Consider the following 27,070-nt stretch of genomic DNA (forward strand, 5'->3'; position numbering starts at 1 on the left):
TTTACATATGAAAATTGTCAACACAAGTTATTTGGAATTAAATTGATGAAGTCTTACCAAAAAATTGTTAGGGCTTTCTTCAGAATCAAATATTGTTTGGCTCTGCAAAATAAATGTAAAACAAGAACTATGTGTCTACTAGTTGCGAAGCACTTAAAGAATAATCCTTTTTGTGTGGTGGGGGACACGGGGGTAATGTACAGCTAATGTATTACTTGCTTGTCTACGTTAGAGTAAAACACTCGAGGGAGAAAGGATTAAATAACTGTATTCCCTATCATTGTGTCCTTGTCCCTACTATCAATTGTGTCATTCAAAATCAACCTTTGGTGTCGCTTATATTTACATAGCCAAGTAGCAGAAAACAAGTTGGTAACAGACAAAAAAGTTCATTGAAAAAGGGAGGGAGGTAAATTTTTGTGCTTTCACATTAAGTATCTTGTTGAGCACTGATACTCCTCCCCCTTTTTATTTTGAAATAAATTGAAAATAATGGGGGGGGGGGGGGTCATTTGATTGTTTATTAATTTAGTTTAGGTTAGGATTGTTTATATTGGGTACTGGTTAGGCCCCAAGAGTTAGTTAATAGGAAAAACAAGAATGACAACATCCAGTATTATCCTCTTTTAAAACTTTTTTTAAATTTTGAAAATTTAATCCCCCCCCCCCCCTTCCTTCAGCGCTCGGCTCCCTAGCCCATAACCTAACCTAACCTAAAATAGTTGTTCGCTCTCGGCAGGGGGGGGGGGGTACTCAAATTTTTAAAATTGAAAAAAAAATCTAAGATGATAACGATTGAATCGATCTAGCACCACAACCAATTCGAAAATCTTACTGAAACTCAGTGGAAATATGTAAAAAGTAAACTTATTCAATCCCTGAAAATGTCAACCGTCTATCTAGACTAAAACCTTGAACACTTTTAAAACTAGGAATCGATCTAGCACTCCAACCAACAAGCAAATCTCAATGAAACTTTATAGAACTGTGCAGAATTTAAATATATTTAATCCCTAAAAATTTCAGAATTCTATCTTGAATGGAAGTCGAGAAAATATAAAACTTAAAAAGCTAGGAATCGATATAGCAACCCAATTAATTGAAACTTGATAAAAATATGAAAAATGGGAACTTATTTAATCCATGAAAATTTCAGGCGTCTTTCTTGAAAAGGAGCCGAGAAAATCACGTTTCCCCATAAACGTTTCAAACGGACATTTTAAATTATAGAGTAGCTTCGATACTAAAAATAAGGGTGGTAATAGTTATCAGTGCCCAACAGGCACTTTGTGTAAAAGAATGCAAATATTAGTCAGAGTTGTTCATTTTCTGATATTTTTTATCTTTTAAATTTATGTTTCTTAGTAAATAAAAAAAAGACAAAAATCTTAATTTATGTATAATCTAGGCAGGAAAGGGTGAAAGATGTATTAGAATAGAGGAGGTATTTAGTTTTTATTCCTCTCCATCACAAACACACATAATTGTAGAGCTGCTTCGTATCTAAAATTCTCTCAAGAAAAATAAAATTTCTGATGCTAATAATTCTTTAGAAAATGATTTATTAACTTCGTAATTAACGTGGTTCATTAACAGTTATATAGACATTGTAGCGACAGGGATTTGTCACCTGAATATAAAAGAATATTTTATTGTCCACCCGTTAAAAAAAGATCATTTAGTTTGTTGGCCGTTGTACTTTGTAGCCTTTCAAATACTTGGGGCACAATCCTAGTAATATTGACTTAATTGGTTACTTTTGATTGTAGGTTATTTGTCTACAAAACCTAAACTTAATAAGTTTTGCATGTCTGTGGAAAATGCATTTTTCCAGACTCGAACACGAGTCACGACACCTTTCTGACATACAAAAAGCTTGTTACTATTTACGTTACGCCCCTTGCATCTAGAGGCTCTGCACTAAAAAAAAATAGCCTAAAATCTTCTCAAACTTAATGAAATAGCAAATTATCTGGCGACCTATGTGAAGTTAGCTTCCCTGTAATAAAAATTCATGTTATCGAAATATTAGGCTACAGACAGAAAACCTTACTACTTTATGTTATAACAAGCGGCTACGCCCCCTAGAGGCCTCTAGGGGCACTTGAGAAGGAAGAGTCGAATTTGATAATCCAATAATTTATGAGTTTAGATTTTAAAAGAAAAAGTAAAAACAAATTTTTAGGGGGAATTTTTTTTTTTTTGGGGGGGGTCCTCCCATTTTTAATTTTATGTAAAAAAATTCAAAAAAAAATTTTGGGCGGTGATAATTTTTTTCTAGGGGCGATTTATCTTGGGAGGGTAGTGGTACCCTCCCCCAAAATAGTTATAAACCTTCCCAGGACCTATGAGAAGCTACCCTGTTAAGGAGAACCCGATCGGTTCAGCGGTTAGCGAGATCCTTCGGTACACACAGACAAACAAACGGACAGACAGACATCCTGTCACTTTATTATAAGTATGTAAAGTGGATATAAATGTATCTTTAATATTTTCCGGATATTATAGTTGGTACCTACCTAGTCAAATAGTTTTTCTTCAGTTGGTATATCCCCATTCCCCAACCTCAATAAAGAGTATTCTAATAAATTAATTAGTAGATAAAATTAATTAATTTACATAAAAATATAAAACTTGAGACAATTAAATAACGGTTTCTTAGGAATTCCAACCCATACAGGATTGCACCCACTATTTGCACCTAAACCCTTATCCCTTTAGGGTGCTGAATTAAGCAGTAGACTAGCCCCTTATCCTAATTAAACTATCCAATTATTATACATTGGATTTTTTAAAAAATGGATACGTTGTTAATGCAGCTGTTTATTGTTTTGGTGTTTCCTAGTGTCCTCTACTATATGTAAATGGATGTATATCATTACTTGGATCTTACACCAGATTTTCATGTTCTCAAATAAAGGAAAACTCGCAGCGGGCAAAGATAACAATAACCAATATCCTTCCCCTTTACCCCATCCCCTCTCCTCCTACTAAATGAATGGACTGACCACGTTAGCAACCTAAATTGACGATAATTTTTTCCCTGTCATAATATCCACGTATGTTTTACATCCATTTATGTGTACGAAATAGTCATCGTAAGAGCCTTATATGTTTGATTTGACGGTGCCATAAAAATAAGTGTTGTCTTTAAATCAATTAAAGAGAATTGTGCTATTATTTTTAAACTTCTTTTAGTCTCACGCACAGATGGTAGAACTGGCAACTTCTGGCAAACTGGTTTATGTTTTCCGTCACTTGGTTCCTGAGGGAGAGGGACAAGTACGCCTGTCAGGTAAGCATTTCAAACAAGAATTTTTTCTACAACAAAGGGGTGGGGGGGGGGGGTGTATTTTTTCTTAACGAAACCTATTTTTCCAGCTAACTTTTCCATAAGTAAAAATTTGCTTTATAGCCTCATTGTTTTGTAATTATTAAAAAAGAAATAGTAATTAGAAGAAAAAATATGAACAATAACTTCTAGTTGGAGATTAGAAATTTTACAAGGGAAATATTAAAAATTAAAATGAATAAAAATTTAGTTTTTCAATTGAATAAAATAATTTTCAGGTTATGGCGTGGAGCTACAGATAAAGTCAAGCGAATATAAAGCACAGGAAAACACATTATAATGATTTTCATTGTTACTTCACATAATAGTGTTATAGTTATAGTGTCAGATTAGTTTTAAAACAAGCCAAATAGTTTTCGAAAAAATATATAGCTTATAGAAAGCGAACAGGGACGTTTAAGCCTTTTTTTGGGAGTGGATACAAAACGCCGAAATTACAAAAAGGGAGTTAAATTGAGAGTTTTCAAAATTTTGGGAAATGTAGAGAGGGATGGGGGTTGGTTAACCAATGTACTTTCAAAAATTTGTTAATGGAGGTTAAAGACCCAGTTTATAACAACGAAATTGATTCGGAAAAAAACACAAGACCTATACGTGTTTTCATCTATCGTTGGGGGACAACACATTTGCCCCCCAAATATTATTTTAGATTTATTTCGCTTGTTGGTTACCTATACCTTATTCCTGGTAAATACCCCTTCCCGTAATGATAATTATTTGTACTTTAGACTTAACTAAGGTGTTTGATATATTCATAATTAGGGTTGGGCCGGATACTTTTTTGACCGGATACCGGATATCCGGCTGATTTCAAATGCCGGATATCCGGCAAATATCCGGTTATCCGGCCAAATTACCGGATATCCGGCCGGATAACCGGCTAAATTACCAGATATTAAAGTAGTAAAAAAAAAATTTCTTCAGAAATCTTATATAAATTTACATAAAGTTAAACTTATTCAGAAAAAATGTTCTTCTAGCTTCAATAATAAGAAAATTATAGCCATTTAAGATTTTAAAAAGCAGAGATTTTTGGTGTAAAGTATAAAAAATTTTAGAGCCGGATATCCGGCCGGATAGTTTCAATATCCGGTATCCGGCCGGATATTGAAAATGGCCGGATATCCTGCCACACCGGATATCCGGCCCAACCCTATTCATAATATTATTTGGAATTATTATTAATCCATATCACTGAAAAGTTCCATTTATAAAAGTTAAATTCAGCTGTAACTTTTTATTTGGCTGAATATTTAAATTTTGAAGTATCATCAGGAATATTAAAAATTTATTTATTCACAGCATGTGCTAAAAAGTTTAGATTCTTTTATTATGTCTGTATAGAAGTATGTTTTAAGGCTTTTCTTGACACTTTGCAGGATTTTAAGATTTTTTACCCTTCATTTTTAAGTACAGCTGCTTTTTAGTTTTGGGTTCAGATTTGTATCATATATGCTATAATTTATAACTCAATACAAATTTGATGTAGTAATGTGTTGGCCTTTTGAACTTTTAATATTGTTTGTTATTATAATGTGTTTGATAATCAGGACGATACCAAGCTAGAGGGAGAGAAGGAGAGTGGAGAGGATGGAGAAGATGATAGTGCTGATGTTGAAGGTATAGAGATAGAAAGACATAAACAGAGAGATAGATAGATAGGCATAGATAGATAAAAGACAGATAGATAAATATACAGATAGATAGATAAATAGACAGATAGACAGATGTTGAAGGTATGTAGATAGATGGATTGACAGACAGATAGACAGATAAATAGACAGATAGATAAACAGATTAAAGATCGATAGAAAAAAGAAAGGTTTATTGAATTTGAGGTAGCCTCAATGAGGAATGTAAAAAGATGAGGTGTCCCATGGTGTAGTGGTTAACGCACTGCGCTGTGGTTGAGAAATTTCGAGTTCAATTCTCCTCACAGACTTTGAACTTGAATGACAAATTAATTCGCAATTTGTCATGAATACTATCACGCAACCTTCTCTGTGATGCCTCTAGGTTGTAAGGAGGGAGATCTGTAGGAAGTTAGGACCCTACAAATCAAGCAAATTAAATCATGCTTTCTCTCATCCATGCTCTTCATTCCTATGAGAGTGCCATTCATTACGGTGGCTTAAAATGGAACACCTGCCATACTCAATTAGGCCAGGGTGATGTAATAATTGAGTAGCTTCCACGAGAATTGCGGGTCAGCTTGAAATGTACCATTCAATACATACAGCTGTGCGCGAAGCTTACCAATCTAGCGATTGGCCAAAGGATTCTCACAACCAATCTCCGTGTGCATCTGAATCCTAACTTCAGAGAATCAGGGCTACTACAACAACAAAAGATGGATAGATAGATATATTTTACAGTAGATAAATTAAATATAAGAATAAAAAAATGAGACAAAATGTCATTCCACCAATCAAGTTAAGGATATTCCAATAGATGGTCTTAATATAAAATTACCTTCTTTGTTTAGGGTTTGTATTTTCCAAGCTGAAAGATCTATATCCGGACAAACAGGGTAAATTAGGAGAAATGAGACAACACTTGCTGGATATGAACAATGATATGGCTCCTATGAAGGTATCCTTTATGCTAGAAGTTTTCAGTGAAACTAGCGGCCTCAAGGGGCACTATAACGTTTGGGAGTCGACCTCCCCCCCCCCCCTTCATTTAAGTTTTAAAAAGAAAAAAATCAGTGGTATTGATTTTCTCAAGGGGCGATTGTTAAAAATAGATACGAACTTTCCCAGGACCTATGAGTAGCTGTAAAGGAGAACCATATCGGTTCATCGGTTACCAAGGTCTTAATCTACAGAAGGGGTAATTTTTGGGATGTATATCAGTTTATCATCCTTTTTCTTATCCCTTAAGATCCCTGGGAGGAAGTGGGAATTTGAATTGATCATACATTTAAATTTTTTACTCTTACTTATAATACAACAGCTTTTTATTTTTTTATTAAGGAGCCCAATTATAGTTCAGTTTTAGACTATTTCATTTAATATTTAGGTCTGGCAGTTGCAGGACTTATCGCTGCAAGCGGCTGAAAGAATAATGAAGAGTGCACCGGCTGAACGGCTGGCAGTCATGTCAGATTTGGCCCTGAATTTCCCTTCTCATGCCAGGTAAACATTTCTTTATTCGATCGACTATCAGTATCTTTTCAAGAATGTCATCAAACTTAGGTACTATATTCGATTATCTATATTTTTTTGTTTGTTTCGAAGCTATCTCTCTTACAACATACATAATCGTTCCAAATTGCTAAGATTCCGTGAATTTGTGTGTTATAAAATTTTAAAATCGGTAATATTTTTTGTAACTGTTTCTTCCTAAATAAGACAATTTTACAATACAATATTAAGAAACTAAAAGGGATATTTGCATGACATGCATTTAATAAAATTTATTTAAAGCATAAGTTATAAGTATAACATTAAACTAAATAAACATATATAATTTTGTATTACAATAAATAAATAAAAACAATTAGACATCAGTAAATTAGCCGTCATGCTGTTCCCGTTAAAATGAGCTAGCTTTTAAATTGCATATATCACAAATAATACGATTTTCAAGTCTTAATATTTTAAAAGTACATGGCAGAAAATTGAAACTCTTTCAACTTGATGTAGTTTAAACCATTCAACAGGGAAAAAAATGCAGTTCACTATATTCAAGTTTAAATGCACTTCGTGCAACTATCCCTTTAACCAGAAAAAAAAGTTGAAAAAAGAATAAATTCTTTATACAAAATTAAATTTAGATCACTGAGCCGAACAAGTGTGAGCAAGGACCTGAAGAAGGAAACTAAGAAGAACTCTGACCTGTTCTACACCAACATGAACCTTGCCAAGACTGATGCTGCGCTCCTCATCAACGGACTACATTTTGATATGGACTACACAGATATCTTCAGCATTCTTAATTCGGTAGGTTATACGTTTTTTACAACATAAGGGCCAGTTCGTCCGTCTGTCTGAAATGGATTGCTCACATTTATAATTAGGCACATTAAAATCATCCCATCGATTTCTAACTTTGAAATATCTGAAAAGCGTAACAATTAAATGATTTATTATTGCATATTTTTATACTTAATTTCGATCTAACACATATGTCCCTTTTATTTATTTTGTAAGTAGTGAATCATATGACGATTAGAATTACTTCCTAGTTAAAAAAGGTTTATAAAGGTTTAATGCTATTCTTTTCCCAATTAGAAAGCAGAGCTTCTAACTACTAGGGACGAAGCCTTTAGTAATAATATACATTATACACATTTAGACTAAGATCCTGTAGTTGAAAGGGCTCTTATTTTAGGATTAAATGCGCACCTTTTTTAAAAAACATGTCACTTTTATAACAATATTTTTGTGGAAAAATTTACTGCGTTTTTATCAAGATATCTTGCAAAATTGTTACATCCTGAGAAAATGAAATTAAAAAACGTTTAGGTACATAAAAAGATACCTAGGTTTATTAAACAGAATCCGTTTATTTGAAACCATTTTCAAAATATGACTTGTTTAATTTTTTTCAGAGTATTATATATTGAAAATTACCTAATTTTTATCGTCTAATTGTACATTGTTTTAAAAACAAAGATATGATTATTTTTGTAAATTTCTTTGATTACTTTTTACTACCTAATAATTTACACATATTACACTAGTGGCTACGAACCCTTAGAGGCCTCTAGGGGCACTTGAGGGAGGTTAGAACTAGTAATTATCTTATGATTGAGTCGTGTTTCTCACTTCGATTTCAAGAAAGCATATTGAGAACCCTAGTGCATATGTTTAAAATGGGCGTACGGACATTCTGGTAACGATTATAGAGTTGCTTCGCTTTCTAAATTGTACCTAACAACTACAGGAATCACCATGCAAAGTTTGAAATCGATAGGACAATTCTAACATGCCTAAATTAACGAAAAGAGCTAACCGTTACGGACGTACGGACCGACCTTAATTATAGAAAAGCTTCGCTTTTAAAAACAATCTAGTACGTACTCTAAAATATAAAGAAGATTTTTTCTTTTATAATTACTTTTTAAGAAAAGATGTTTATAAAATCTTTTTAAAAAAGCTAATAAAAAGAAATCATTACGGATTTTCTCGATCAATTAAAAAAATAAACGGATCACGTCCACATTTTATGTGTGTACTGTCCATACGTCCGTCCTTAACAGATTTCACTAAATGTAATTTGTATCAAATGTTTAATCTAAGGCTTGCTAAAATTACGAGCTACTGGATCCTAGTGCATAGTTTAGTATTACAACGTTAAATGTTTGTATAGAATACGTGAATATCTTGACAGGGGTAAATTTAGGTTGCTTATATGAAGCTCATTTATCGCTCAGTTAGTTCATCCAGTTGGAGGGGAGGGGGTTGGGTTTCTTTTTTAGCCAGCTGTGAGCTTCACATTATTAGAGTACATAAAAAGCTGGTGCAACATCCAAGCAATAATATTCAACGATGACAACATCAAGAATGATTTCTTTTGGTTTTTACAGCTCCGCTCTCATAGTTTTTTCGTCCTTATTACTCTTACTTTTTCTATATTTGATCAAATAATCAACTACTTAATAAGTTAATGATTTTTGAAGAAGTTTTTTTTTTCAAAAGCATGGAAAAAATAAGAATTTGTACACTACGCATAGTAACTTAGGAAGCGCAACAACTTTATACTTTTATAAATCATGTCCATTTACAGATTTTGTGACATATTTATTTGTTACAATATCCTTGTTTTTAGATCATGATTATGGAATCCCAAAACGATTAGGCACAATTTAATAACCGAAGAATCTCATGCCTTAAAACACAAATGTGTTCTTATTACGCATACTTTATATTTTTTTTACATATTTACATAGACATAGATTACATGTCATCTCTCTGGATTTTGTCATCCTTGTTTTTTTTATACGTAGTAAATATTTCTCAACGATTCTTTTTAATATGTTTAATTACATAAGGCTTCCTTTTAGAGCGTTCATATTTTTAGTTTGTTCGATGGAAATATACGAACAAAAATAAAATAAATACTTAAGAGCTGATAAAAATAATCTGAATCACCCCTTTCTAGGCTGAGCTAGTTTCTAATCCTGAGATGCTTTTTCAACTCCGCTTATAGCATACCCAGAAAAATTTTTCTCAAAGCTGGCTAATATAACGATGACCACCCCCCCCCCCCTCCCCCATCCCATTATCCCTTATTACTTTACCCAATCTCCCAGTGTTTCGGAGCCGGGAGCCGGGAGCAGCAACATTTTTGGTGGAGCCGGATCCGGAGCCGTATTTTTCGTTAAAAACGGCTCCGGCTCCAGATTAGCTAAAAATTATTTTTTAAAGTAATATTATAATTTGGCAACGGTCTATTTCCTTATAATAAACTGAAAAACTATTGTTACTTAACAAATAGACACACATCCTTCTACTTTTATATAGCTTTAATCAAATAAAAGCAAAATATTTTATATTATTTATTTTATTTTATCAAATTCAATAATGAACAAAAATTGATATATTAATTTTAAGGTAGGAGCCGGAGCTGGAGCCGGAGCCGTATTTCCAGATACGGCTCCGCGGAGCCGGAGCCGCATCAAAATTAAACGGCTCCGACACCCTGCAATCTCCTCCCCTGACCATGGAGGAACGTATTGATCAATATCTGAGGAGTATATTAGCAACTTAAATTAACGACAAAATTCCCTGTCACAATATCCACATATTTTTCATGTTGCCAACATAGATTTTATTATAGGTGAGAGAGGAGGAAAAAATCTTGAGTGGACTAGGGCGTCTTGGCTTGACCTCTGAACAGGCTGGCAAACTAATAACTCTTGACCTTTCCTCACAGGATACCACTTATGGTGTGGATATCAGGTTAGTTTAAATTATTTTGTGGTTAGTAGGAATATCAATTGCTCTTATTCTGTTATTCTCTCTATATATTTTTTTGACCAACTGTTTACTTTAATATTTACAAAATACGGGAAAAACAACTGCATTTTTTTAGGGTAGCTTGCTATTGGTATTTTTCAGGCTATTGGATAGGAGAGTAGTATCCAAAAGTAAAAAAGTATACTCCTAAATGCACTGGTAAATTGGTGCATAAAGCATATCCTTAAATTTTTAGGGGGCATTTTTCTGAGGGGGTTTATACGGTACCCCTCTTATGCAAGTGAGGTGGATGCTTCCCCCTCTATTACGCTACACGCCTCTGTTAGTACTCATGAACATTAATAAAGATAAAGATTTATATTTTAGGGATTCTGCCGTAAAATGGATCAACAATATTGAAACAGACAAGTTATACAAATCTTGGCCTGACAGCGTACAGGTAACATTTCACAATTAGCAGGGATCTTAAGGGATAAGACAATGAACGATAAATTGATACATCCCCAATGATGAATTAAAAATTACCCCTTTTGTAGATTATAATTATTAGTTGAATAGTTTGGAACCAACGAATCGAATTTCATTACGAGTTCCCAAAGTTTTTGAGCTTAGAACTTTGAGTAATAGTGTAATTTATAGTCCAATGTCGTCTCCCCTTCCTGAGGATTAGAGTCATTGTAAAGTTAAATTAAATATGTAAAAATATATCGGCTTATTACCAGTGTTTCGGAGCCGGAGCCGTGGAGCCGCCATATTTTGCTGGAGCCGGAGCCGTAATTTTCGTTAAAAAACGGCTCCGGCTCCGGACTAAATAAATAAAGAGATTTTTAATAAATTATAATTTGGTAACTCTGTTTTGTCATGTGCGAATGCCCTTTTTAAGTTTTTCAAGTTCATTTTTATCAAAATTGAACTTTTAAAACCTTCAAAAGTCAAAAATAAAAAATATTTTTATTGGGGAAAAATATATGTCGAGTTTTTCTTGATTTTAGGTTGGAGCCGGAGCCAGATCTGGAGCCGGAACCGGAGCCGCACCAAAATCAAACGGCTCCGAAACACTGCTTATTACGGCTTATGCCTTGAAAAAAAATGTCTAACGTCTGTCTCTAGATAAATATTTGGAGTGGGCTCATATTGCGATGGTTTCCTTTGGAATTTATGATTTCAAGTCAGGTTTAAGACAGTGGCGTGATTTGGGGTGGCGTGGACTCGAAAATAAATATAGACAACTACCTGTCCCAAGTGATGGAGACCCTTTTCTTACACTGGCGAAATTCTTTTTTTTTCTTATATAGGGACTCGGCTTGTTTATATGTCCAACGCTATTAGCTTATTTCAAAGACCCAATACAAAATCGGGACATGATTCTGCCCTGTGGGCAGAGTTACACATAGCTCTTTTACTTATCGACTTCACGTCTTCCTTAAAAATTTCTGTGCACGTGCCTCTTGGTACACAACATTATTAGTATCTGACCATAGACGTCCAAGCTTTGGGGGGGGGGGGGGGGGTAAACAATTTTAAAGGGGGGGGGGTAATCGCCCCATTACCCCCCCCCCCCCTTGGACGTCTATGTATCTGACGTGAATATTTTATAGAATAATCTTGTGTTTTTTCAATATTAAGATTAAACCTAAATCTTTAATCTATAACTTAAAATAATTATTAGTGTTAAACAGGATATAAAAACTAATTAGGTATGTAGAAAACCTAAAAGTTACCATTTAGTAAGAAACTAGTTAGGCTTCTCATCTAGCGTCTAGGCACTAAAAGAATTGTTGAAAAGTAAATAGTTTTTGAATAAGAACATTTTTTTCAAAGTATAATTTTCTTGGGAGGGTTGACCTACACTCCCACAGAAAAAAAAGGTTAACAGAAAGACATACAAACATCCTGCTTATTAATGTTAGGATTATTTAGAAAGAAAAGTAACCATAAATAAGAATATCTCCTTTTCAACTTAAGAGGGGGGGGGGGTTAATGCAACCATCTCGTAATCAGTGAGCAAATGGCACTTATAGTTCGAATTTCCATCTGAAATTTTGCATGAGTAATCCTTGGTAGGTCTAATTTCCCTAAATCAAACAAAAAGTTTGAAAAGTAACGGCTAACGGCTGGCGGCTCAGCCGTTTTGCCATTTTTTTATATCTATATTGCAAATTAGTCACGAAACCTATCTCCACATAATACTCTTTTCCACTCCTAAACGCTATCAAACGTTTTAGACGGTAGCTGTTAGTACTAGAAGTTTTGAAAATGGTTATTGCTATCATTTAACATGAGTTAAACCAAAAATATGTTTTAAGAAGTTGATTCCTACGTAATTGATGATGAATTTACCCTGAAGATAGGCAAAAAACGGCTAAACGGCTGAGCCGCCAGCCGTCACTTTTCCAACTTTTTGTTCGAGTTAAGGAAAATAGACCTACCAAGGATTACTCATGCAAAAGTTCAGATCGAAATTCGAATTCTAAGTGCCATTTGCTCACTGATTATGAGATGGTTGCATTAACCCCCCCCCCCCCTTAGGCAATTTTTTTTTTTTTGGGGGGGGGGAGGTGTTCTCTATTTCTAGCAGTGTTCCGGAGCCGGGAGCAGCAACATTTTTGGTGGAGCCGTATTTTTCGTTAAAAACGGCTCCGACTCCGGATTAGCTAAAAATGATTTTTTAAAGTAATATTATTATTTGGCAACGGTCTATTTCCATATAATAAACTGAAAAACTATTGTTACTTAACAAATAGACACACATCCTTCTACTTTTATATAGCTTTAATCAAATAAAAGCAAAATATTTTATATTATTTATTTTATTTTATCAAATTCAATAATGAAAAAATATTGATATATTAATTTTAAGGTAGGAGCCGGAGCTGGAGCCGGAGCCGCATTAAAATTAAACGGCTCCGACACCCTGATTTCTAGAGTTGATTTCTCTGGTACGGTAGATATTGTTTTCTACCAGAAAATTACAGTTCCCTTTGTTTATTTGGGGAAAGAATACCTAGACAAAATATATGGATAGAATTTCTAATGATAGACATTACTAGGCTACAAACAAAGATAAACAAGGAAATCATTATGCAGAGGAGCACAGCTACGCTATCGGTCAGTCTTTCCCAATAACATTACTTTTATTTTAGGAAATGTTACGCCCAACTTTCCCTGGAATGTTGCGAAGCGTGCGGAAAAATTTCTTCAACCTGGTGCTGATAGTCAATCCTGTGGAGTTGAACCAGGCCAAGGCGATACTGAAGCTGGCCGAGTCTTTCTACGTCCACAGGAGCGTAACAATGTTAATTTTGTTAGTGAAACTAATATGCAGGGTGACCACCATGTACGTTATGTTCAATATGTTCATATTGAACACCATTTTAAGTTTTTTTGGTACGTTTTTGTACGTTATTGGTTTTTGTGTTCAATATGAACATTTCAGCATACGTTATTGTACGTTTTTCTGTAATGTATGATTAGTATTAGAAATCCTCAATATATTTGTATTTCTTAAAAACTATTATAAAAAAAATTCTGAGCGCTTCGCGCGCCATTTTATAAATTTATCCTGGGATCTATGACGCCATTGTGCAGCTGCCATAAAATAACTATACTCCAATCAAACATTTCAGTAAATATCAACAAAAAAAATCCTCTAATTACAAACCTTACCAGGACAAATGAGAAGTTACACTTTAAAGGAGTATTATATTTGTTATCAGTTAGCGAGTATTTTTTAGTTGATTTTTGTGTTTTCATGTACCTATAGGACACTGCGCTTTAAGCAAGCACTTCTACTGTACTATAAAATTTGAGTCAATACAATCATTTTGCATCTCTAGAGTCACTTTACATCAAATAATCACAGTATGTTAAAGAACATATTTTTCCTAATCCTATTGTAACTTCTGAACATTTGAAATGTTTAGGATCAGCTGTTATATCAGCTGTACACAGAGTACAGCCAGTAATAGTATATAACATGGTTGCCATGCAATTTGGAAACTTTTTCCCCTTGAAAAATAATATTCATTAAAATTTTGGAAATACATTCTTTGTATTGGTAGCTTCTAAAGAACAAATTAAAACTTTAAATATGGTTGTGAAAATCTGCATTTAAGCATAAGATATCTAGCTATACTACGTGCGGTAGTGGTTAGTACCGTCTTACCTGTAATTTGTGCCTTCCCTCTTAGCTCAAAGCAATGGATTGGTTTCTACTATAGGCTTGCTTATCTCAGTTATGCTTGGGTCCAACTATGACATTGTTTTTACTCATTGAGCCTTAAAGTTTTTCAAAATTGTCTAATTAATTAAGAACAGGCTAAATTTTTTTCAGGGGATTACCAGTTTTTGGTGGCAACAGCAGTTTTGCAGCCAATTCTTAACAATTTCATATTGTATGTTATTAGAGCAACTGCCATTTCAAATTTTAGCATTCTACTCCTGTATTACAGTCTTAAAACACATACCTTAACGAAGATAACAATGACCCCATTTTTATAAAAAGTAACAGACAGTTGGTTCTAGTTATCAGAATGAAAAGAAATTGCTAGTGTATGTTTAAAATGTATTTTCTTTTAAATACTTTCTAAAAAACTTTAGTCGACAATTTTGAGAAATTTTATTTATAAAGCAGTTATTTTAAGAATTAAATTAATATAATTAAATAAACTAGTTTTCTCTATCTTTAGCTATAATTTAAATTCAACAATCGTTTTATTACATGTAAAAAATCACTCTAAACTTTGGGGAAATATATCGACAAAATGTGGCAACCCTGAAATTTAATGGTAATATTTGTGACACACCAGAAATCCAATTAGTTTTGATTTAACGTGCCGTGAGGAATGAGATACTACTTTCTATAATACAAAGTAGTCTGTCTGTATATCCGTCTGTCTTAAGCTTAAGATCTCGGCAATTGTTGAACTGGTTGGGTTCTACAATTCAGGTAATATACCTACTGGTCTTGTTGTAGTTTTAGGCTATTTATTTGGGGTTTGGTACAACCCCAACTTCCCTACAAAAAATCAGAAAATTCCCCCTCAAATAAAAGTTTTCTATTTTTTAAAATTTAACAAGTAGGTAAGTGGGTTGGGAAACTCCCTTTAAAAAAACCACTCGTTTTTTTTCTTTTTATAAGCGAAGCTTTTCTATAATTAGGGTCGGTCTGTACCAACCCTAATAATTAATTTAGGCATGTTAGAATTAACCTATTAAGGGGGGGGGCGAAAGTGACACTTTTTGAAACCAAAACTAAAAGTCAAAGGAACTCAACTAAAAAAAGTGTTACAGGTCTGACATTTTGCATGGCAGTTGCTTTATAGGGGTACAATATGGAACTGTGAAAAAACGGCGGCGCAACCGCCGAAAACCGCCGAGAAAAGGCAACAAAAATTACGGCGGGAAACGGCGGTTTTCGGCGGTTGCGCCGCCGTTTCTTCACAGTTCCATATTGTACCCCTATAAAGCAACTGCCATGCAAAATCTCAGACCTGTAACCCTTTTTTTAGTTCAGTTCCTTTGTTGACTCTTAGTTTTGGTTTCAAAAAGTGTCACTTTCGCCCCCCCCCCCCCTTTCAAACTTTGCATGATGATTCCTTAAGTAGTTAGGTACGATTTATAAAGCGTAGCAACTCTATAATCGTTACTAGTATGTACTTACGTCCATTCTAAACATGTTGATTTACTTTTTAAACAAAAAAATTTTAAACGATCTATTCATCCGATTTTTCTGATTTTTGGTATATTGATTCCTGGGACAACAAAGTATAATGTTATAAGGGAAGAAACTCTATACCTAGTCCTAAAAATGTAAGTAATGTCCATAAACATAATCCTGTATTAAGCAGTTTTTTAATTTACTTACATTTTTGCTTCGACTCTTATACATTATTATTCTGATTATTCAGTACTGACACTATACAAGTGTTAATGTCCGTATGTCCTACCGTTTCAGTGCTTCGCTTTTATGGATGTTGTCATCCTTGTTTTTTTTACAAAGTACGAACGAACAATTTTATACCTATAAGAGGGGGACTTTCAAATACCTCTTTGGGTGACGCCCCTAGAGGCTAGGGGCAAAGCTGCTGGAAGATTTAATCGTACATAAATAGATGAATAAAAACTTCATTATGAGGTAGGTACTTTTTACATAATTAAATTGGGGTAAATTTTCTTAGGGGAGGTAATTAAGTGGGGGTAGTTAACACCCAAAACAGATTTCAGGGGGGTAGAAAAATTGCCAGCATGCTTCGCGTGCCATTTTACCGTCCCCCGCCCCCTCACAAATTGAGTTTTTTATACCCCCCTCCAAATAGTAAACTTGGATTAGTATACTTCTTTCTATATATACTAGCGGCTACGCCTCTTGAGGAGAAGGGAATTGAATTGGATAACCCAATTGCTAAATTTAGATTATAAAAGAAAAAGTAAAAAAAATATTTGGGAGGGTGATTTTTTTTTTGACGCCCCATTTTAATTTTTTTTTAAATTTTAAGGGGGGGTAATTTTTTTCTAGGGGCGATTTCTCTTTGGAGGGTGGTGGTACTCCCCCAAAATAGTTATTAACCTTCCCAGGACCTATGAGAAGTTACCCTGTTAAGTTATTGATAGGAATATGAAGGGCAGAAAAATAGCCTAAAACCATACCCGGACTCTTTATAAAAATGTAATAGCCTATAACCATCTAGGGACCTATAAGAAGCTTCCATATAAAGGAGGACCACATCGGTTCAGCGGTCAGCGAGATCCTTCCCTACAAATAAAGAAGCTTACTACTATAATATAATAGGATATCAATTTCCTGAAGAGTAGATCCCAATCAGTTCATCATTTACTGAGATCTTAAGCTTAAGACAGACGGAAAGACATTGTTCTACTTTGTAATATACTAGCGGCTACGCTCCTAGAGGCCTCTAGTGGCCTTTAAATTTTTTTTTATTTTAAATATCTAATTTGAGAAATAACTTGTCTATGTTATGAATTGTTAAATTCATGCTTCAACGCAGCGCGACTATGCTAGCGACACTATGCGGCGGAAATATTTAATATTTTTGATTTTATTGTGATTTCTCTTGGGAGGGTGGTGGTATCCTCCCCCAAAATAGTTATAAACCTTCCCGGGACCTATGAGAAGCTACCCTGTTACGGAGAACCCGATCGGTTCAGCGGTTAGCGGGATCCTTCGGTACAGACACACAGATACACACACAGATACACACACAGACATCCTGTTACTTTAGTATAAGGATATATACATATATATATATGTGTGTGTGTTTTATGGTACGTTATTGTACGTTATTTTTTCAAGAAATGTACGTTATTGTGTTCATTGTAATTTTTTTGTAGTACGTTATTTTCAATATTAAAATCAAAAAGGCGGTGGTCGCTCTGAATATGTAACTTAATTTCTTTGCCTGTCCGTCAGTACGACTTCGGGTAAAGCGACTAGATTTTTCTCAGCTGCTATAATATATTAATGGAAAAAATATTAGTGAGCAATTGCATGCTTCTTATAAATTGTTTTGTCTGTCGATCCGTTGGCGATGCTAACTCAGGTTCATTTGACCTTTAGGGTAATCGCTTACAAGTGGCCGGTTGAGCACTCATGATCACATGGCACCTCACCTCTTATTATTGAAATGAATTGAAAATAAGGAGTATGGAAGGGTTAATTTTCTTCCTATGCCTAACACCTGTGGGCCCCAAGGGACCTCTAACACTGCGGGGCTATTACTTGTGGTAACTTAGCCTAACTTAAAGTAAATTAAAAAAAAACATACGATTACACACTACCCTCACCTTATTTAGAAATTCTTTCAAAATAAGAGGAAGGGGTAGGGGGGGTTAACGAAGATTTTTCAGTTTTTCTTTGGATGATATTAATACAGGGGTGTATATTCTGCATGGTTGACCCTGCTAAATAGGTGTAGGGGGGGGGGGGGGGATGTAAAAATTAAGAGAAATTAAATTTTTTTTCTATTTTTTCCCACTCCTTGGTGAAGAAGACTAAAAGAATATGTGGGAGAGGGGATAATATAAATCAAATAAAGAGTTCTGAAAATATTTTTCGATTTTTTCCCCTTCCTTGGTGGGAAAAAAAAATTTGCAGCAGGGGGAAAAAATGAATCTTGTCCAGAATATATATACAACCCTTGTATTGTATTGTATGTATTCTTCCCTGAAAAGAACATTTATATCAGACTTTATATCTGTTTTTAGCAACGACAGAAATGATTTATACAATGGATAATTTTACTTTTCAATATGTAGGACTATTAGATTAGTGATCTATTTTCTATCATAAAGGATAAAAGGTTATTTTAAGCTTCTTATTTAAAAAGAAAAACTGTAATCGAAAATTAATTTATTCTGTATTTATAGGTTTTACAAATTCATTTTTGATGATTTAATCAGAAAATTAATTTTCAATGAAAGATTTAGTTGCGATGTTATGTTAAGAGTATGTTTTAATCATTAACTTCAGCTGCAAAATCATTTGCGCGGCTGGCTTCCAAAAGTTTTAAGCAAAGTTTTACAAAAAAAAAATCCAGAAATATTAGGTAAATGTAGATGATAATTTAATACGTGGATATTGTGAGAGATTCTCGCATGCCTGATAAAATTTTTCTCTCAGTTGGCTACTATAATGATATAACCCTCACCACACTCTCTCCTAATGACTTTACCCCATACTTTGCCTGACCAGGAAGGAACGTATTGATCAATATTTGCAACCTTAATTCATGGAGAGCGTCATTCATTACGTTGACTTAATTTGGGACATCTGCCATACTCAGCGAGGGTGAGGTAATAATGAGTAGGTCCCTTGAATCAGCGGGTCAAGTACTTGTACTTGAGCGTGGACCTTGCACTGGCCCTGTTGCTAGCATACAAAAGTGTCTTGTCCAACTCCATGACTACTTAGGTCCAAACACTAAGAAACTATGGATACACAATCAAACAAATCTAAATTGACGATAAAAATAAACATATTCTATATCCATTGCTCCACTATTCAAATAAGGGATTTACCAATAATTTTCAAATATTGTGCAGTTGATTATTATTTTGTTAGAATCCTCGTAGAAAAAAATCTATATCTTTTGTTGAATTTTTTATACTGTTTAAAACTCAATTGTGCATTATTTCATATGACAATTTATATTGGAATACTAAAAGCAAATTCCAATTCTACAAACAGGGTTGGTCCGACTTTCTGTTTCATATACCTAGCTCTGATCGTTAACTATGTCCAGACTCGCCTGTACATCATTTTTTAACAATTTTGATCCATCATTTTAAATATTTTTTTATGTTGTTTTTAAATATCCTGTTTCATGTCATTCCATTTTTATAAGTAGATGGTCTATACATACATATATGTCGTATATTACAGTAAGACCCATAAAAAAAGAAGGGTTTACAGCCCTTAATTCTCAATAACTTGTTTTAAAGGAGGTAAAATTAAAATTTTTATGTATGCTTGTGTGGAAATGTATGTAGAACAAGTACATATGCTAATTTTGATGATACATTAAGAAATAAGGGCTGTAAACTAAAAAAAAATACTTTTTTGTGGGTTTAATGTATAAAAAAAAACATTGTTAACTGTTACAACAGGGCTCCAGTAAGGATTGGTCTGGTCTTCAGCGTTACTACTGATCAGGAACAAACAGGTTAGTCACAAACTTTTTCACCAATCAAACTATGACTTTCTAAAAATTTAAGATACTTTAATTTGCAGTAAGAGGATGTTTTCATTTAGAGTTTTATTGCTTGATTTATATTATTGATGAAAAATAATGAATATATTCTTATTTGGTTGGTTTGCTGTTGGACGTAGAATGTTTACAAGGATTTATGTTTTTCTTTAGGTTAATTTGAATGAATTTGTGTAATTTAGACTTTAATATCGCATTTGATAACTTAATACTTAGGCGTTTTATTTATATTTCTCCTAATGATTTAATATTATAAATCCATATATATGTAATTTATTATATACTAGCGACTGTGCCCCTAGCATCTAGGGGTTCTGTATTCAAAGGAGCCGAAAGAGGCTAGAAACATAGCTTAAAACCATCCCAAGCTTTAAATCGGAAAAAATTAGCCAAAACCATCACGGAACCTATGTGAAGCTTATCTAAAAGAGAGAACCCAGTTAGTTCAGTAGTTATTGAGATCTTAAGCTTCAGACAAAAACCCTTACTAATTTATATTATAGAATATCTTTTCTATCATTCACATTAACAAGAACATATTTTAGGAGAGAGCGATGCAGGCGTGGCTGTCAACAATGCATTCAACTACATCTCCACAAACAAACAGCCCTACGATGCTTTGGCCTTCATTACTGATCTTTACAGGAATATTTTGTTCAAAATAAATTTCAGTTTAGTAGCTAAGCTAATCGAACACAACAAGTAATTACTTTGATCTGTTTGTAAAAACTTTCTTATTTCAGATTTAATGAAAAACTTCCATTTATGGAACATTTTACCCCTTTTCTCTCTTTTCTGTTCTCTTTAGATACGCGGCTAATTCATTTTCTTTTAGTAGAGAAGCTACTCTATAATTCACTTTTTCTATCAGTCTAGTTTTTTTTTCTTCCTCTCTCTTTATGTCCACTGAACAGTAACTCTTTAACTCATTTTGTTTAATTTTTCAATCGTTGTCTTTTTTGTTTTCAATTTCCTCTAGGTATAAAAACAAATTTGAAAATCAAAGTTTTATGCAGTGAAAAATATCGCAATAGATTTTGTCATTTTTCTCTTAAATTTTGAATAGGTAAATGATGTTTAAAACAAAATATCTGTACAAAATAGTGATATGTTGGAAACTGACAAACTAACAGTCTCTGGCATCAAGGAATTCATACAATAATTTTGGATTTATTAGATATTAAACATTACACCGACTCAGAATTACCACTTTTTAAAAAATTCAATGGGCGCGCTATTCCAACCCATTCCTTTTATGATATAATGACCATTGATACCAAAAAAAGTGTTCTGGTAGCTTTTTTTCAGCAATATGTCAGCTTCGATTTTCATGAAAAAGGGGAAGGGTCCCCCATGGGGGAGAAATTTTTTTTTCAATCAAAGCATGGCTTTATATACTTTCCTGAATTCGTCTTGAAGAGTAGAATACGGATCAAAAAACGATTTTTAAAAATATTGACCCTGGCAAAAGTTATCCTTAATTAACTGTCAAAATCAGCTGATTTTGCTAAAATGGCCAAAATTGTCAGTCTTTTGAGAATAAATTTTGCCAGGGTCAATATTTTTAGAAATCGTTTTTTGATCCATAATGTACTCTTCAAGACGCATTCAGGAAGGTATATAAAGCCATGCTTTGAAAGAAATTAAAATTTCTCCCCCAGGGGGGACCCTTCCCCTTTTTCATGAAAATCGAAGTTGACATATTGCTGAAAAAAAGCTACCAGATTACTTTTTTTGGTATCAATAGTTAGTATATCATAAAAGAAATGGGTTAGAATTGCGCGCCAAAAAGTTTTGGTTTTTGAGTCGGTCTATTAAATAAACATAAACATGTTTATTTGGGCATTAAAAGGGGGGAGGCGGATGTGCCACTTTTTGAAACCAAAACTAAAAGTCAAAAAAGGAACTCAACTAAAAAAAGAGTTACAGGACTGAGATTTTGCATGGCAGTTGCTTTATAGAGGTACAAAATGGAACTGTGAAGAAACGGCGGCGCAACCGCCGAAAACCGCCGTTTCCCGCCGAATTTTTTTTGCAATTTCTCGGCGGTTTTCGGCGGATGCGCCGCCGTTTCTTCACTGTTCCATATTGTAACCCTATAAAGCAACTGCCATGCAAAATCTCAGACCTGTAACCCTTTTTTTAGTTGAATTCCTTTGACTTTTAGTTTTGGTTTCAAAAAGTGGCACATCCGCCTCCCCCCTTTAAACATAGTCAAAAAATCAAAAATATAAGATACAAATACAATTAAAATTAAAATATTCATCATTTCTTCCCGAGTAACCATGAATAGATCATTATTGATCTGTCTATACTTTGCCCAAAATAGATTAAGATAAATAGAGTTTTATAGACAAGGACGATTCCGTACAATAGTCTCCATTCCAATTATTCTCTAAATTGAATATTATGGGTCCTGTTTGCCCTCGTTATATCGTACAAAAATTGCTCTGTATTATCTACACCCCCTTATTCATTAATGAAAAAAAATAATTGTCTTACCTATGTTTTAAAGGGGTAAAAAAAGCCAATTTAATGGATGATGCATTTATTTTGTTGTTTGTTTACAATTAATTAGGTATACAAATAGTTTTACACACTTTGATATTTGCACATATTGTATGACTAAAAACCGCACAGGACGCCTTCATGGAGAACTACGGATCAGACGTGCGGATGGCCGACGTGTTTGGAGAGGACAGCGAGTATGACGTGGGCAGACAGCTGGCCAAGGAGTTTCTAGAGAAGACTGGCTTAGCATCTCTACCACAGGTTGGTTCATTCATTGATTGATAGATTGATAGATAGACTGATAGATTGATTGATAGATTGATTGATAGATTGATTGATAGATAGATTGATAGATTGAAAGATTGATAGATTGATAGATTGATAGATTGAAAGATTGAAAGATTGATAGATTGATAGATTGAAAGATTGATAGATTGATAGATTGATAGTTTGATAGATTGATAGATTGATAGATTGATAGATTGATAGATTGATAGATTGATAGATTGATAGATTGATAGATTGATAGATTAATAGATTGATTGCTTGATTGATAGATTGACAGATTGACAGATTGACAGATTGACAGATTGATAGATTTATAGATTTATAGATTTATAGATTTATAGATTGATAGATTGATAGATTTATAGATTTATAGATTGATAGATTGATAGATTGATAGATTGATAGATTGATAGATTGATTTTAGTAATTTCATATATAGGGGAGGTACAATAAGTTGTAAGGTACATATGGGTCAAAACTGGATTAATTAAAAGATATAGTATTCCTTTATAATGTAGCTTCAAGGGCATCTAGGGGCGTAGCCGCCAGTTAATTGATAAAATGAATAATTAAATTGATATTTTTGAAAGGTTGATAAGTCGATATATATATATTAGGAAGATGAATGTTAATTGATTGAAATTAATTAATGATATAATGGCTGATTAATAGATCAATTAATGGACGATTTCATAGATTAATTAAAGGACTTCCAGATAAAGTTTGAGTTATTAAATCATTTGTATTGTTTAGGCATTGATGAACGGAGTACCAATGGACCAGAAGTCTCTGACAGAAGAAGAGTTTGAAGAACAGTTGCTCACTTCTCTCATGAAAGAAACTCAGGTAGGGATAGATAGAAAGATAGAAATATTTTAGAGAGGATGATAGATGAAAACTATAAATTAAAAGATGTGAATGATGAAAATAAAAGTAATATGATGTTTATTTGTTTGTCTCTCTCTGTGCCTGTATCAAAAATCTTGTTAAATTTTCATTTTGGAGGGGTACCTCCACAATGCCAAGAGAAATTGTCAAAGAAAAATTTATCCACCCCTTTATTTTTATTCTGAATTTATTTGTATTTAAAATATTTTATTCATTATTGTGTTTGAAAGATAAAAAAAAAGATTATAAAACTTCATACCTAGATAAAATACTGAAATAAAAAAAAGAGAAATAATCTTATTTTGTAATTGATCTTTTTTATCATGAATTAAGAAAAAAGTAAAATATTCTGTTTTTGAAAGAGGTAGAGTGTCTGTCTGTACTGAAAGATCTAACTAATTGCTGAACTGATTTATGGAGACTTGTAAGATTGTATAACATTTACAGACTGGCCAGAGTGTACGTTTTGTACGTTTTGTACGTTACGCATCGAATCTGTGTACGTTCTGGACGTTATTTTGATATGTGTACGTAACGTATTTTGAAATTTGTATTTTTGTACGTTTTACGTTTTTTTTTTTAAATAATAAGAATCAAATATTAGCAGAAAAGTAATATGTATGTTTTGTACGAAAATGTTTGCAAAAAACAATAGGTGTATTATATCAAATAGATTTAATAATATCTTCAATTTTCATAGAACAAAAATATGTAGGTAAATTATGCATATATGTTATTAGAACTTACAGTTTAAATTTATGGATTTGAAATATATGTCCTATAGATTTAGTTTAAACTATTGAACAGAAAGAGATATGCAGTTGACTAAATTCAAGTTTAAATGCATTTCATGCAACTACCCCTTTAATAGATTTTACGATAATTTTTTTCAAATTCTTTATATACTTGGGTAAATTTTCCGAGATATGGTGCTCAGTTTAGGAGTAAGAAGTCTTATTTTTTGGTATCTTCAGTTTTTAAAGAATAAGAATCAAATATAAGTATAAAAGTATTTGTATATTTATTTGTATTTGTACAAAAAGTATTACAAAAATAGTATATTATCTATAATACAAAGTAGAATGATGTCTGTCCGTCTGCTTGTCCGTCTCTATATCAGAAGCTTAATATCTCAGTAACCACTGAACCTATTGGGCTCTACTCTTCATGGAATATACCTAATAGTCCTGTGATGTTTTTTTGCTATTTTCTTTGGGGGAGGGACACTTAAAGCTTTTTACTTTCTACTAGGATTAGAGGCTTCGCCCCTAGTCTCTAGAGGCTTCGTCCCCTCTTTTATAGAATCGTTTGTTGGAAATTTGTCCAAAAAAAATATAACAAAAGATTGTGATTATTTTTTTCATTTAGGCTTCGCCCCAGGGTGTGGTGGGGGTTCCCCCACCCCGCTGATTTGAATATACCTAATAGTCATGTGATGTTTTTTTGCTATTTTCTTTGGGAGAGGGACACTTAAAGCTTTTTACTTTCTACTAGGATTAGAGGCTTCGCCCCTAGCCTCTAGAGGCTTCGTCCCCTCTTTTATAGAATCGTTTGTTGGAAATTTGTCAAAAAAAATATGAAAAAAGATTGTGATTATTTTTTTCATTTAGGCTTCGCCCCAGGGTGTGGTGGGGTACCCCCACCCCGCTGATTTGCATTAGTTTACAAAAATAAATTGAGGGGTGGTTGATTTTTTTTGGGGAATGGGTTTCCCACACTCTAAAGAAAATAGCCTAATACTACCACAGGACCAGTAGATATATTCCCTGAAGATTAGAACCCTATCTGTTCAGCGGTTACCAAGATCTTAAGCTTTAGACAGACAGGCATTGATTTACTTTGTATTAAAGACTAGTATTTTCTGAGATCTTTAGCAATAGACAAAATAACCCTATATCCTATTATATGTTTATCCTATAAATCCTTTTTTTCTGTAACGAAGAATCTCGCTAACTGCGGAACCGACATGATCTTTGTGAGGTTTTAGGCTATTTTCTCTGTCCTTCCATATCCCTTCAAGAACCTGTATTCAAAATGATAGAAAAATAGTCTAAAACCATCTCGGTAACTGTGTGAAGTAGTTATGAAAAACTTAAGCATCAGACAAAAAACTTACTACTTTATTTAATAGAATATACTTAGTACGTAATAACAGGATGTATGTCTCTCTGTCAGTTTATTTGTACCGAAGGTTCTCGCTAACCGCTAAACCGATATGGTTCTCCTTTACAGGGTAGCTTCTCATAGGTCCTGGGAGAGGGTACAACCACCCTCCCAAGAGAAATTACTCTTAGAAAAAAATCACCACCCTTCCCCTATTTTTTCTTTCTTTTTAAAATTGAAATCAGAAATGGGGGTGGTCTACTCCCCCCTCCCTCACTAAAAAATTTGAAGCTACTCTATAATCACTTTGTCAGTCCGTTATGCTATCAGAGAAAAGTGAATTTCTCGGCTCCTGTTTTTTGATTGAATAAGTTCACATTCTACATATTTTAATTGAGATTTGCCTTTTGGTTGGGGTGCTAGATCTATTTCTAGATTTTCTTTTTTTCATGGTTTTCTCGACTTCTATTTAAGATAGACGGCTGAAAATTTCAGGGAATAAATAAATTCACATTCTACATATTTTCAAAAAGTTTCTTTAATGTTTGTCTATTTGTTGCAGTGCTAGATCGATTCCTAGATGTATAGGTTTTTGTGATTTTCTCTACTCATATTCCTGATAGACGGTTGTAATTTTCAGGGATTGTATTAGTTTTCATTCTTAATACTTCCACTAAATTTCATTGAGATTTGCTTATTGGTTGGGGGGCTGAATTTATTCATAGATTTTCACGTTATTATATATTTTTAAAAGGTTTTGTGATTTATTTAAATAAGTTAAATACTTATTTTTTACGACACTACTCTATAGTTTATATAGTTCCCAGATTTCCATCCATAACTTTTGAGCTTCGCTACTTATGGATGTTGTCATGCTTGTTTCTTACTTTTTATTTTTAAATAAAAAAAATGGATTTTTGAATTCAACTCCCCCCCCCCCCTAATCAAGTTCCTCTAGAGGCCTCTAAGGGCGTAGTCGCTGGTCCTTATAATATGATATACTTTGTACATAATAACAGGATGTCTGTTTGTTTGAACCAAAGAATCTCGCTAACCACGGAACCGATATGGTTCTCCTTAACAGGATAGCCTCTCATAGGTTTTTGGAAGTTTTATAATTATTTTGGGGAAGAGTATCACCATCCACCCTCCTTAGAGAAATTGACTTTAGAAAAAAAACTACCTCCTCCCCCCAAAAGTGAATTTTAATTGCTCACTGATTTTAAGTTAATTTTTTTCCAGATGTCTATAAATAACTTTTGAGCTTCGCTACTTAT

At 33.5% G+C, this 27,070-nt stretch overlaps 1 protein-coding gene across 1 annotated transcript in view; it reads left to right on the plus strand.

Annotated features, from left to right (window-relative positions):
• Uggt (UDP-glucose-glycoprotein glucosyltransferase) overlaps positions 1-27,070 on the plus strand; it is a 67,907-nt gene that overhangs the window by 5,146 nt on the left and 35,691 nt on the right. Inside the window, exons 5-18 of the mRNA XM_080146095.1 lie at positions 3,199-3,295; positions 3,571-3,614; positions 4,900-4,972; positions 5,838-5,944; positions 6,374-6,489; positions 7,131-7,296; positions 10,139-10,260; positions 10,645-10,717; positions 13,422-13,557; positions 19,899-19,958; positions 20,549-20,646; positions 21,106-21,148; positions 22,642-22,775; positions 23,556-23,648. Of these exons, the coding sequence (XP_080002221.1) occupies positions 3,199-3,295; positions 3,571-3,614; positions 4,900-4,972; positions 5,838-5,944; positions 6,374-6,489; positions 7,131-7,296; positions 10,139-10,260; positions 10,645-10,717; positions 13,422-13,557; positions 19,899-19,958; positions 20,549-20,646; positions 21,106-21,148; positions 22,642-22,775; positions 23,556-23,648 (1,362 nt within the window). The remainder of the gene's footprint in view (positions 1-3,198; positions 3,296-3,570; positions 3,615-4,899; positions 4,973-5,837; positions 5,945-6,373; positions 6,490-7,130; positions 7,297-10,138; positions 10,261-10,644; positions 10,718-13,421; positions 13,558-19,898; positions 19,959-20,548; positions 20,647-21,105; positions 21,149-22,641; positions 22,776-23,555; positions 23,649-27,070) is intronic.

Source organism: Acartia tonsa, chromosome 13 (genome assembly GCF_053477335.1).
Source record: "Acartia tonsa isolate MP-2025a chromosome 13, ASM5347733v1, whole genome shotgun sequence".
In the NCBI taxonomy this organism is placed as follows: domain Eukaryota; kingdom Metazoa; phylum Arthropoda; class Copepoda; order Calanoida; family Acartiidae; genus Acartia; species Acartia tonsa.